This window comes from Myotis yumanensis, unplaced genomic scaffold, assembly GCF_028538775.1.
Source record: "Myotis yumanensis isolate MYYU_CA2020_CCGP unplaced genomic scaffold, mMyoYum1.0.hap1 SCAF_2, whole genome shotgun sequence".
In the NCBI taxonomy this organism is placed as follows: domain Eukaryota; kingdom Metazoa; phylum Chordata; class Mammalia; order Chiroptera; family Vespertilionidae; genus Myotis; species Myotis yumanensis.
This window is the reverse complement of record NW_027223753.1, coordinates 120,840,682-120,854,078: the sequence shown is the minus strand read 5'-3', so window position 1 is coordinate 120,854,078 and position 13,397 is coordinate 120,840,682. Positions and strand designations below refer to the sequence as shown.

The 13,397-nt window shown below is 37.0% G+C and overlaps 1 protein-coding gene across 7 annotated transcripts in view; it reads left to right on the top strand.

Annotated features, from left to right (window-relative positions):
- ROBO1 (roundabout guidance receptor 1) overlaps positions 1–13,397 on the top strand; it is a 569,906-nt gene that overhangs the window by 443,596 nt on the left and 112,913 nt on the right. For all 7 annotated transcript variants that reach the window (XM_070406018.1, XM_070406016.1, XM_070406015.1 and 4 more), the window contains exons 4-6: positions 3,228–3,348; positions 3,700–3,838; positions 7,312–7,439. In XM_070406018.1, coding sequence (XP_070262119.1) covers positions 3,228–3,348; positions 3,700–3,838; positions 7,312–7,439 — 388 coding nt within the window. The remainder of the gene's footprint in view (positions 1–3,227; positions 3,349–3,699; positions 3,839–7,311; positions 7,440–13,397) is intronic.

Here is a 13,397-nt window from a genome sequence, read left to right as displayed (position 1 = left end):
GCTCCTCTGATCCTGGGTTCGGGAGGCCTCACGGCTCCTCTGATCCTGGGTTTGGGAGGCCTCGCAGCTCTGCTGATCCCGGTGCTGGGAGGCATATTACCCTTTTACTATATAGGATAGAGGCCTGGTGCACGGGTGGGGGCTGGCTGGTTTGCCCTGAAGGGTGTCCTGGATCAGGGTAGGGGTCCCACTTGGGTGCCTGGCCAGCCTGGATGAGGGGATGATGGCTGTTTGCCGCTGATCACACCCCCTTCAGGGTGGGGGTTCCCACTGGGGTGCCTGGCCAGCCTGGGTGAGGGGCTGATGGCCGTTTGCCACTGGTCACACCCACTTAAGGGTGGGGGTCCCCACTGGGGTGCCTGGCCAGTCTGGGTGAGTGACTGAGGGCCGTTTTCAGGCTAGCGGGCGACTGAAGCTCCCAACCTCTCCTTTTTTCTTTCTTTTTTTTTATTCTGGGATTTATTTACCTTCTATGGCTGTCACTGGAGCTGAGAGCCGGCTTTAGCTCTGAGGCTCGGCTCCAGCTTGAGGCCTCGGCTGCTGAAAGCAGGGATCTGGGTTTGTTTGGGTTCTATAATTGTAACACTGTTTCGATCCTGCTCGCTCCAGCTCTGACAGCTGAAAGCAGGTTTCTGGAGTTTTGTTTAGCTTCTATATTTGCAACAATGTTTCTTAGAGAGCAGTTCAGAGGCCGGCAAGGCAGGCAAGGAACCTTGGCTTCCTCCGTCACTGGAGCAAGCAAGCCTCCCTGTTCACTTCAGCTGCCTGGCTGCCGGCAGCCATCTTGGTTGGCAGTTAATTTGCATATCACCCTGATTAGCCAATGGGAAGGGTACCGAAGTTACGGTTAATAACCATGTTTCTCTTTTATTAAATAGGATAACCCATGAACACAGTCAATAGTGTATTGAAGGCCTAGGGTGGGGAGCAGGAGTGAGGTAGAGGGGGTCAATGAGGAACAAAAGGTGACATCTGTGACACTTTGAACAATAAAGATAAGTTAAAGAAAACCACCATAAAATAAAAATAAAAGCAACTGCAAAATTGTCATTCTCTGGATTTTGCTTTCAAGCATGTGGTCAGTTGGCTTAACTAAACTCTTATAGAAATTAAAAATATAATAAAATAAATAATCGAGTTTGTTATCTTTTTTCTGGAATGATTTTTTTCCCTCAAGATTTTAGAAATGTTTTTGTGAGTTTTTCAAAATATATACATGGTGAAAGATTACAATGAATCTTCTTAGAAAGATCCTGATGTTTTGTACTTAAATTTTCTGTACCTCAAGAACTCAAAGTTCATTCAATTCAAATTGTGAGCTCTGGGGCTGTGCGTTTCTTGTCGTTTCTTGTGCATCTCATATAGCCAAAATCACATATCTTGAGTACGATCTTAGCTCCCTTCCAACGTCCTGCGTGACATTGGGCAAGTCGTTTTCCTTTCACAAATATTTACTCGTCATTGTGACAGGTCCCAGGGCAATAAAGAGGAATCAGACATGCTTCTCTGCCTCAGAGTTCACAGTCAGGGAGGAAGTCTGACAGTTGAAGGCATAATTAAAACATATTGTGTTGGTGGGCAGAGGGGAGGCATGTGGAAGGAGAGTTATACTTTTCTGAGCTGCTCATTCCTTAAGTGATAAATGAATTATAACACTTTCCCCTCACAGTCTCATAGTAGATTTATACTAAAGACCAACATTTTAATGATATATCACACAAAAGCAACTTTTTGAAACCCAATAGCCTTAAAGCTGGGTATACTTTTAAGAATCTCACTTTGAGACCTTTTAAGGAGATGATGCCCAAGTGAGAAAAGATATAGTTGTCAGTAAAATATGAGGTCACATCCCATTAGTTGCTACAAACCTTTATAGAAATGTTTCATTCCATACCAGACTAGATTTTGTCTATAAAAAGCAGGTGGCATTAAACAAAAATGTTTTGATAGACTACTATATGCAGGCATTACTCTCTGAATGCAGAACAGAGTCATGAAAAAAAAATGCAGAGGAAGGTCCTTTGGTGGTTTTTATAATGGTACTTAGGAACTTGTGATCATTTTCTAAGAAACATGACTGAAAACAATTTCAAGTTCTAAAGCCACAGGAATTAAAATAACTCTGTTAATATTGTTTTGTCCAATACATAATTTCTAATTTGGGTTGAAATAAGGTATTTTAGGTATTCCAAAATAGTAAAGTAGTAGTTTCAATAGACTCCTAGTGCATGATGAGAAATAATTCTGTCTGAATGGTTTCCTACCACCTCCAGCATTTTCTTTTTTCTGTCTTTATTTCTTCCCTTCTTTGTTTAATTGATACACAACACAGAATAACTCTAAGGTCAAAACCTCTATGAGTAAACATTTGGAAGTTATCTCTGATAAAACCTTTCTCAGGTTCAGAGCATTAGAGATATTCATGGGTAATTGAAATGCAGCTCCCCACCAAAAAGATATTAAATTAAGTAAAAATAGTTCAGTTTCCTCATCCCAATCTTCATTCATGGTTAGCTTCAGCCTACTTATTGTACTGGAAATCTGCTTACATTTGTAATGAATTCTTCTTCAAATAATTAAATGTTCAAGAGTGTACCAGAATGACTTTCCAGATGATTTATTGGTATCTCTTCAGCCTTCACCTCCTGAGTCCCCAAGAAACTGCTTGGGCAGCAGCAATTTCTTTGTTTTTTTAGGATGTCAGGTTCTGTAATGTTTTGGCAATTAAGAAATATCCCTTCAAAGCAATTTTGGCAAATTGAATAATTAGAGACATTTTTATTTCCACATCTTATAATACTAGAATATGCTTTCTTAAAATCATATATAGCTAATATTCATTTCCATATTAATTATAGTCAGAAGATACTAGGAATTTCCATTTTTCCTAACTAAATTATTCATACATTTTTTTGTTTTCATTTAACTACATAATATGAAAAGAATTTGGCCTGTTCATAAATACAAATTTCTACTTATATTGACTATAATAACTTCACAAGAAATGTAGGCAAGTAGAAATGTTTTGCCTCTTCTGTAATGTACCTTTGGAATAAGTTCTATTTAAAGTTACTACTATAACTATAACAAATACTACACACTGGCTTTTTTTATATAATTAAGCTTTGCTTGTGTGCTTAGGCAGTAGACTTCACTTAGGACAACCTCTGTCACGTAAACATAGATAAAGTGATTTTAACTGTATGCATGTGACACTTTTTTTAAAGATACGAGGAGGAAAACTCATGATTACTTACACCCGCAAGAGTGATGCTGGAAAGTATGTGTGTGTCGGCACCAACATGGTTGGGGAACGCGAGAGTGAAGTGGCGGAGCTGACCGTGTTAGGTAAGTGGGATCCTATTTCATCGGCCCCCTGTGAAGCTTCTCCCTCAGTATTATTTAGTATCTTTATACAAGGGAGAAAGAAATGACCTTTCTTAAGAAGCTTAACCAACCTTGTGGGGGTGGGAAGAGGAGAGAAGGAGTCAGCAAAGCATGCTGCCCAAGACATCATAGGCAAGACAAGGGGGCAAAACTAGGGGAAACACTAAACCTGAGGAGGAGCTTTGAGGAGTAGGAAACTATATGTAAAAAATTTTGAAATAAGATTTTAAATTATAAGTCTGTTCTGACTAAACATATAAAATAGTTCTTAGTTTATATTTCTTTTTTTGAGAAGGCTTTTTCTAATTTTAGAGAGACCATCATTTGTGAAGAGACCCAGTAACTTGGCAATCACTGTGGATGACAGCGCGGAGTTTAAATGCGAGGCCCGAGGTGACCCTGTGCCTACAGTGCGGTGGAGGAAAGATGACGGGGAACTGCCCAAATCCAGGTAGAGATCAGACTGTAATGATGTCATTAGCCTACTCCGACAGTCTCCGGTGTTCATCAGAACATGATTTACATGCGTGTCATTAGAATCTTTGACTCCAGACTTCTGGACCCAGGGTGAGACACAGTACTAGAGATCATTAGAATAAGGAGGCTGCCATACTTTCTCTGAGGATTGCAGACAAAAACTGTACAGTCATGACCCTGGCTGCCCGGAGAACTCTTCTAAAATGCAATATTCCTTACACAGGTTTCTCTTCTGTTCAACCAGACCATAGTTAATACTCATTTCTTGTATGGGAGTTGGTCGGGTAAGGAAGGGAGGTACAGCATTAATAATATAGCTGCGAACCAATTAAAAATCAGGCTTCCTTTTTCTTAGCTACAGCATCACCAGGGAACAGAAGAAGAGGTCAGGATTTCCTGGTATCTGTCAAGTCCTGAAATTGGCTAGGAGCAGCGATAGGCTCATAGCCTTAAGGAATGAGGCAACAAAATGAAGCTTTCAGGAATTGCTTTTAGGCTTTGGTTGCCAGTGTGTCTATTCTTACAATAGAGAACCCCCTGCTACGTTTGGGGTTAGAGTAGTGGTTTCAACATACTTTCTGCTCTCAAGAGCTCACAGAAGGAAGCATGTCTGGATAGAATCAGAATAACCCAGCAAACCCTTTGGTCCCATAAAGGCAGACATTTAGGAACAGTAAATTAGAAGAGACTTCTGAAAGGGAAGTGACATGTAAGCAATTATATAAATTTGATAAGCACGAAAGAGGAGAAGAGTATTCCAGGATGAGACATCACAACAGACATGCAAAGCTAAGAAAGAACATTACATGTTCTGAATGGTGGGAAGTTTAGAATGGCTATGGCATAGGGCATGTGGCAGGAAGTTAAGGGATATTAGGTTAGAAATAGTAGGTGTAGCAGTTAATAATGCGGATTTTTTTGAATAGATGAAGTTGCACATATGTTGATATATATGCAATTTGATATGTATGCTATTTTGTTGTATTGACAGCAAGTTTCAAAACTTCATATGTCAAATTTGCTGAAGGTGTTAACATCATAGATATTTTTATGATTAAAAATGTCGAATTTTGTGCCAAAAAAAGAGCATTTGTGGGAAGTCTTAGTTCATTATTTTGAAGAAAAATGCTGCTGAATACTTCGGGAAGCTTATGGTGAACATGCTACATCTCAAGATACTTCTGAACCCTGGTTTAAACGTGTTAAAAGTGATGATTTTAATGTGAAAGACAAAGTACGTCCAGGTCAACCAAAAAAGTTTGAAAACCAACAATTACAAGTATTATTGGATGAAGATGCATGTCAAACTCAAAAACAACTTGCAGAAAGATTAAACGTTGCTCAGCAAACAATTTCCGATCATTTACAAGCAATGGGAAAGATTTTAAAGGAAGGAAAATGGGTGCTACATCAACTGAACGAAAGACAAATGGAAAACTGAAAAGTCATCAATAAAATGTTGCTTCAGCGGCATGAAAGAAAGTCTTGTTTGCATTCAATTGTGACTGGCAATGAAAAGTGGATTTATTTTGAGAATCCCAAACGCACAAAATCATGGGCTGATCCCGGTCAACCATCAACACCGACTGCAAGGCCAAATCGCTTCGGTGTATTATGAGCTTCTAAAACCAGGTGAAACTGTTAATACTGATCACCACCAACAACAAATAATCAATCTGAACCACGCTTTGATCTTGAAATGACCAGAATGTGCCAGAAGACACAGCAAAGTAATTTTGCTTCGTGATAATGCACCATCACATACTTCAAAACCAGTAAAAGACACATTAAAAGATCTTGCCTGGGAAGTATTAACCCACCTGCCGTATTCACCAGACCTTGCTCCTTCAGATTACCACTTGTTCCGATAGATGACACACGCACTTTCTGAGCAGCACTTCAAAACGTATGAAGAAGTGGAAAATTGGGTCTCTGAATGGTTTGCCTAAAACAAGGAAAGTTCTATTGGGACAGTATCCACAAATTACCTGAAATATGGTTGAAATGTGTAGCTAGCGATGGACATTACTTTGAATAACGCACTTTTGATGTTTCTCTTGAAATTATCGTGTTTTCTTTGATTACAAAATCCACATTATTAACCGGTACAACCAGTACTGAAGCCAGATTATCAGAGGCTTGTATTAATAGACTAAAGAATTTTGAATCATATTACATGCACAATGATGACCCAAGAAGAACACTATGAACAGGATTACTTTTTAGAGAGAATAGCTTTTTTGGACTATGGATATTACATGTATGTGAGGAGATAGAGATACTAGTATCAGGGTCACCATTGTTGTTGTCCCTGTAAGTGATGTAAATTGCCTGAATGGGGAGATGAGAGAGAGATAGGGGTCCATAGTGGCAAGAAATTTCTGAAACTCAATTGATGAATTGGATGATTTGTTAGTTATAGGGAACTGGTGAAGGAAGATGGGTAGATTGTGTTAGGAAAAGGAATTTGTTTATGTGACAGAAAATATTAGGTGCCTGTGTGATATGATGTGTAATTATTAATCAGCAGGGATTATGAATTTGGAGCTTAGATAAAATAAGACTTGGAAATATTTGGGTGGTTAATGAATATATAAACTATAGTAGATAATATAACTCAGGGATATTATGTGGAGTGAAAGAGGGTTAAAGTGAAACTTTAAGGGAAACCCAACATTTAATGGGAAGGAAAATGAGGCAAGGCAAATGACATCTAGAATGAGACTGAGTTCAGTTATCAACTCTGCTGCTAAACTAGCTGAGACCAACACCAACCAGGTCACCTTGCCCCTGCTGCCTCGCTTTCTTTTCTCATCTGCACAATGGAAATGAGCATAATACTTCATACAATGGTTATAAGAATTTTAAAAGATAAAAATCTATAAATTACATCTGGCATATATAAATTGGTCACTATCTTTTAATTTTAGTATGAGTACAGTAGCTTGAGGGAACAAACAATGTATTTCCATCTTTTTAAAAAAATATTTTTTTGAAAAGTAGTTCAGTATTTTAGCCCACATAAATTTAAAAACAAGCTCTTTTCGCCTGGCTAGTGTTGCTCAGTGGTTGAGCATCTACCCATGAACCAGGAGGTCACGGTTTGATTCCCAGTCAGGACACATGACCAGGTTGCAGGCTCAATCCCCAGTAGGGACTGTGCAGGAGGAAGCCAAGTGATGATTCTCTCTCATCATTGATGTTTCTATCTCTCTCCTCCTCTCCTGTCCTCTTTCTGAAGTCAATAAAAACATTTAAAATATAAATAAAAACAAGCTCTTTTCTCTATGTGTGCTTACTTAGAGGAATGGTGTATTTTAACTATTGTTTAAAATTTCCTGAAGCGAATGTTATGTGTGATTTGATGCCTAGATATATGTTATTTGTAATGATGAGATCTTTAAATAGAAGGTCACTTAATTGTGCTTTCTTTTGTTCTGTCACTAGATATGAAATCAGAGATGATCATACCTTGAAAATCCGAAAGGTGATGGCTGGTGACATGGGGTCATATACTTGTGTTGCAGAAAATATGGTTGGAAAAGCTGAAGCATCAGCTACTTTGACTGTCCAAGGTAAGGCTTGGGGAACAGTTGGCTGTGGTTGTTTTATTATCTGAAACATAATGTTAATACTTAAAGAAAACACCATTTAATAAAGTACTATATATTAAATATAGGCTTTAAGTGGTGCTAGAAATATTTTACTTCAAACATTTTAAGGAAATTGTTATTTTGCTCATGGGAAGTCTATATGCATTTGTTAAAATAAATTAAATTAAATTTTCAAAATTAGGAAGCGTTCTGTCTTGGTCAAGTAAAGGAGGAGAATGTACTGTAATCTCTGGGTCTTCAACCATAGAGCCCTTCTAATCTCTTAATTAAATGACAGCTGTTACCAAAACCTGTGCATGCAAGCAAATCGCCCATTCCTTCAGGTCATGCACTTTCAAGGATCTGTATAGCGTGGAACACAAAAATGAGAGGATTCAGTTCCCCTCAAGAATGTAAGGTCATCCACGTGTAGGGACTTTTGTAGTATATTTTTGTGCACACACTGCCTGTGATCTAACAATGCTCAATAAATATTTGTGAATTAATTGCATTTGTACTCTGCTAATTTTGATAAAGATTTATTATTTGGTGTGATTTATTATGATTTATAATTATATTCTATGGCTATAAGTTTTTGAATGTCAATGTCTTATCTTAAACTGATGTGCAGAAATGATTCTGTCACGTTTATATCATAATCCAGATGTTTTTCATTCTCATAATCCCTTTTCTCCTTTCTCCATGATGTCATAGGATTATTTCTCACTCTGTCTCATCTGAGAATTGTTCTCATTTTTTTCCATTTTAGAGTGGACAAGTTGGTTATTGTTGCATTTGAGAGACAATGACCTTTAAAAAACATTTTGTTGGTGAAAAAACTTCCCTATTTCGATAAGTACATAGAGTAATCAGGGATCTTGGCCATAAACCACTTAGCTTGTTTCTTGGTCTGACATCAGCTGCACTTGGTGCTGTCATCTCTTCTGAGCACTGTCTCCTCTAAGGCTATTATGAAGAAAAAGGTGGCTTTTGAGGGAGTGCTTCTACTGTGGGCTTTTTACAAAAGAGCCTTGGAGGCTTTTTACAGTTTAAAAAAAGAATAAAGACTATTTCCTTCCTGTCTTTAAAGCTATTATGTCCCACTTTGGGGTTTTTAGCTGAACCTCATAAAAACAAAAGAGAAAAAAAGAATAGATCAAGAGCAAACATTGAATTTCTAAGACCTAGACTACTTCTCTTTAATCTAAGTTAGACTTGAACTCCATGTAAGGCTAAAACTGTAAAAAAAGAAACCCCTTTACATTTAGAGAAAGCATAAATTTAAGAGATGTCAAATCCAAGTTCAAAAGTCCCCCAGAGGAAGTGAAAGTAGCCCAGGATGAATATAAGGCATGAACAGGTGTGTCTATCTCCAGGCAATTGTGACAGGAAGGTTGATTGTCTATCACATTACTCAGAGAGATGTAGTGTTTCACTTATGTTTTAAAGTCCTTTACCTTGGGAGCATGATGCTTTTATAAATAATAGCCATTCTGCTGTGTCTACAGTAGACATTGAAATCAAAATAGTTTTTTTCCTGCAATTTTAAACTCAATTTCAAAGCTAATTCAGCCTTAAGTTTTCCATATGGAATTTTTGCTCCCTAAGCTTGCATTTCAATGGAAATTGGTTACAAATGATCAAATCCAGAAACTATTTTAGGAATTTTATTATTTCAACTGCATTGAGTTTTCTATAAACTTATGACAGAGTTGTATATTGTTAAGAAGGTAATTGATTCAAATATTAAAATATGCATATTAACAGCACTGTTAACATATCTTTAACAGCTAGAATAATGTACACAACACATCAAAGAAAGCAATATGATTCGCAACTGTAAAAGGTAACTAAGGATGGAGGAGGGGAGAATCAGGAAACTTTTTAAAGGAAACTTGAGAAGTTATATCTTCTTTTCCTTCATTTCAGAGTGATAATAGAAATATACTAGGTACTACAAAGGAAACTAATCAGAAATGAATTTGATAGCAGGAAACAATTATAATAAGAAATTCAGTAGTGTAGCTTTTGATGTCTGTGTTTTATTTGTGGTTCATTTTTAGAAAGGACTATTGGAATCAGTATGGGATTATAAATAATCTTCCTTTCCCTCACTTCTCATACAATGAATATGTTGGACAACAAAACCCTGTCTTCCAGATAGAAAGTATAGGGGAAAAAAAACCTCTTAAATAAAAGTGACTGTGATTTTCACCCTTAGTAAAGACGTGATTAGTTCCAACATTTAAAAAATAACTTAATTTGAGCCCTAGCCTGTGTGGCTCAGTTGGTGTCATTCAGTGTATGGACTAACTCTATCCCCAGTCCAGGGCGAGGCAGCAAATCAGTGTTTCCCTCTCATATCAATGTTTCTCTCTTTCTCTCTCTCTCTCTCTCTCTCTCTCTCTTTCTCTCCCCCTTCCTTTCTTTCTTTCTAAGAATCAATGGGGAAATCTTAAAAATAAATAACTTAATTTGAGACTTACTTCCCTTTTTATTTCCTTTTTTTCTTGGTATCTCAGTTCTGCTTTTCTGGAGACTACCTTCATATATTTTCTTAAAATATGCCTGCCTTAAATAGTTCTTCTTTAATTCTAAGTATTTTCTTGGTTTTTATACTTGTATACTATTCACAATGCTTAGCATGGTACTGAGAATCTAGTGGGCACTTTATCTAATAAGTACTTGTTACAAGTGAAATGACTATGGACTTGAACCTTCTACTTGAGTGGTAGAACTATCCCAGGGATATAGGAATATTCTATAGGAAATCCAAGCAGTTTCTGGGGACTCTGATCCTGAGGACCAACAGTAGGTTCATTTGGGTCAAATTGAATAGATGGTATCTATGATAGCTGCCTGGTGGTCTGTGTTTAAAAGGGAGCAAAGTAAAACCTAGGACTAGGCAGAGTTTCCTAAACACACCTGAAGTTTGTTATCTGAACTTAAATACTAAACTCATCTGAAGCTTGTTAAATACACAGATTATCCGCCTGCTTCTGGAGCACCTGATTTAGAAAATCTGAAATGGTGTGCAGACATTTTAAATTATTTTTTAGATAAGCAAGTTTATGAATCCCTGGATCGAAGAGTTATCTGATGAACTAATAGCAAGAATAAAGGGCGTTAAAACATTTCTTTAGAGTTTGGGAATTAGTTTCAAAGTGTGTTACAGAGAAGTGTGCAACCAAGGGCCATAGACATTGGAGTCAGACAGAATTTAGTTGAATCTGCTGTCATGTCGTTTACCAACTGTGTGACCTACAAAAGGTGATTTAAACTTCCTGAGCCCCAGTTTCCCCATGCATAGAATGAGTATAGTAATGCGACTTCACAGCATTGTTATAAGGATTAAATTAAAATATATATGTAAAAATGTTAACATATCTGTTACAGAGTTTTATAAAGAGGATCATATTCATACTAGAGGCTCAATCCATGAATTAGTGCACAGGTGGGGTCCCTCGGGGTGGCCTGCGGGGATCGGGCCCCAGCTCTCGCCCCCAGCCTCACAGCCCTGCAGCCCCACCTGGCACCCCTCCATGGCCTGGCACTGCCCACTCACCTGCTCCACCATCCCTCCACGGTCCCACTCTCCTTGGGGCCCATCAAGGCTGGCAGCGCCTCTACTGCTGCCTGCTGCCAGTGCCCGCCATTATCTGTGCTGCCCCCTGGTGGTCAGCACATGTCATAGCGAGTGGCCAAACTCCTGGTCGAACAATTTGCATATTAGGCTTTTATTATATATAGGATTAGTGTTATTATTGATAGCTTTATTGCTTAATTTTAATAATTATTGGTTATTTTGTAAGGAAAATAGTAATGTTCATATAACTCTAGACAGATTATTTTTCTTTGCTATTGTAACTGAGAAATATTAAATGAGAATATAGCAATGATCATTTATTATATAACATTAACTAACACTTTTCTAATATAAAATATTACATTTTCATTAAAAAACACCTTAGTAGATTTTATAGTAAATGTGTTGGATTTTGTTAGTGCCATCAAAACTCGTGCTAGATTTATGCTGATGTTTTGCAAGATAATTATATAAAATAATGAAACTTATGACCATTGGGAACAGAAATGAATAAAAACAATTACATTTTATGTGCAATGCAGTGTTATTGTTATAGAAAAATGTTCAGCAGCAGATATTTGATCCCTATTCTGGTTCTCTTAACTCTAAAGAGTGACTGTTTTCTAATTGTTTGGATTCTCAGCATTTCAGGTTATCTTTCTATAAATTAGGGGTGTTTCCTGGTAATTAGTTTTGGGACTAGTAAGATTATCCAGGAGCAGATATCCTCAAAAACTGCTCTTCTCCTTCATGACTACTTGGAAGCTACAATTCAGCTGTCAGTAAAATATGAGGTCACATCCCATTAACAGCAAGTCACTTCACCCCTAAAACCTATACCACATACGTATCTCACATAGCATTGTTTGGATTACTTTTTCTTGGGAGGCAGAATCCAAAAGCCACTGAATAAAATAAAAATATTAATTATTTATAATGTAGAAGATGAAAAAAGGTAAATTTTGGTAATATTTGATACTATTAGGAAGCTTCTGATTTAAAATATATGCATCCAGACCTCTGTTAATGTTTAGTCAATAAAAGGAACATCCAGATTCCTTTAATTCTCATGTCAATTTTGGTGTGTCGTTGAAACTGTCAGAGGAGACTCAGAGGCTGTGCAGTAACTTGACCTATTAAAAAATAATGTCTGTTACATGACCAATAAAAAATGGTGAAGTAATGCTGTTCAGAATAATTACAACAGAGAAAGTCTTTCTGCTTAAATCCCTGCTAATCAGAAAATTCATTTAACCTGCATATTATGTTCTGTTATTTCCTGGAAAAGTCAAAGGTTTATTACCTATAATTTTAAACCATCAGTGCTGTTGTATTTATACTTAGAGTGTATCCTGATTTTTCCTCCATAGATATAATATCTACCCACCTCCTCAAGAATTCTCTCGGTGAAGTTAAAATACACAAACAGAATCAGACATCTTTGTAAAGACATGTCACCTCAGTTTTGCTTTATTTCATTGTAATATTTGCACTTTAATGTCTCATTTTGACAAGTGTTGGGATTGCTGGCTCTGTCTTGGTAGGAAAGAATTATCCTCTGAACTAGTGTTTCATATTGCATAAGGCTCCATCTCGTACAGAAAAGATATAGACTGTGGTATTTATAACCATTTTATAGGTTGTGACATGCCTATAAAATATAAAATCTAACCAGAACAAAATAGATGCATAGAGGTGCCCTGCCAGGTTTTTAAACAGTGTGCCACTAACACTTAAAATTTATGCCTCTGCTTGGTGTTCCAAGAATTGTAGCAGGTTTGTTTTATATTTTACTATCTTAATCGAAACCTACTAGACCTCTATTATATGCTTGCCACGTGGGCCTTGGGGTTCTTCTTGGAATTACATGACAGCCCACTTAAATTTGTTACTTGTTTTTATTTTTACTTTTTAACCAAATTCATGGTTAATTTAAAAGGTGAGTGGGTTTTTTTGTGCGGGTTTTTTGTGTTTTGTTTTGTTTTTTCTTTGGCTGCCGGTAGCCTTTAAGAAAAGCATAATAGATGTAGGTTCAAAATAATTAAAAGAAAAATATAGGAAGAAAATTAATTTTATTTACTATAGTATTGGTAACAAATCCTTTAAACTAGTAATTATTCTTTATTATGACAATCATTTTGATAGCATTTTAAATAATTTCATTTTTGAGGAGTGACATCCCAAAAGAAACATAGATGATAAGGCCACATACAGTTGAAACTCTACATTTCTCCCATTTCCAAGTTTGCCGTCTGTCTCTGAGAATTCCTGTGCCGCTTTGCTTCAGTGATACTCACTGCTTAAACAAGGCAAACTAGATGGCATTATTAATCCTTCCATTCCCTTTGCAATTT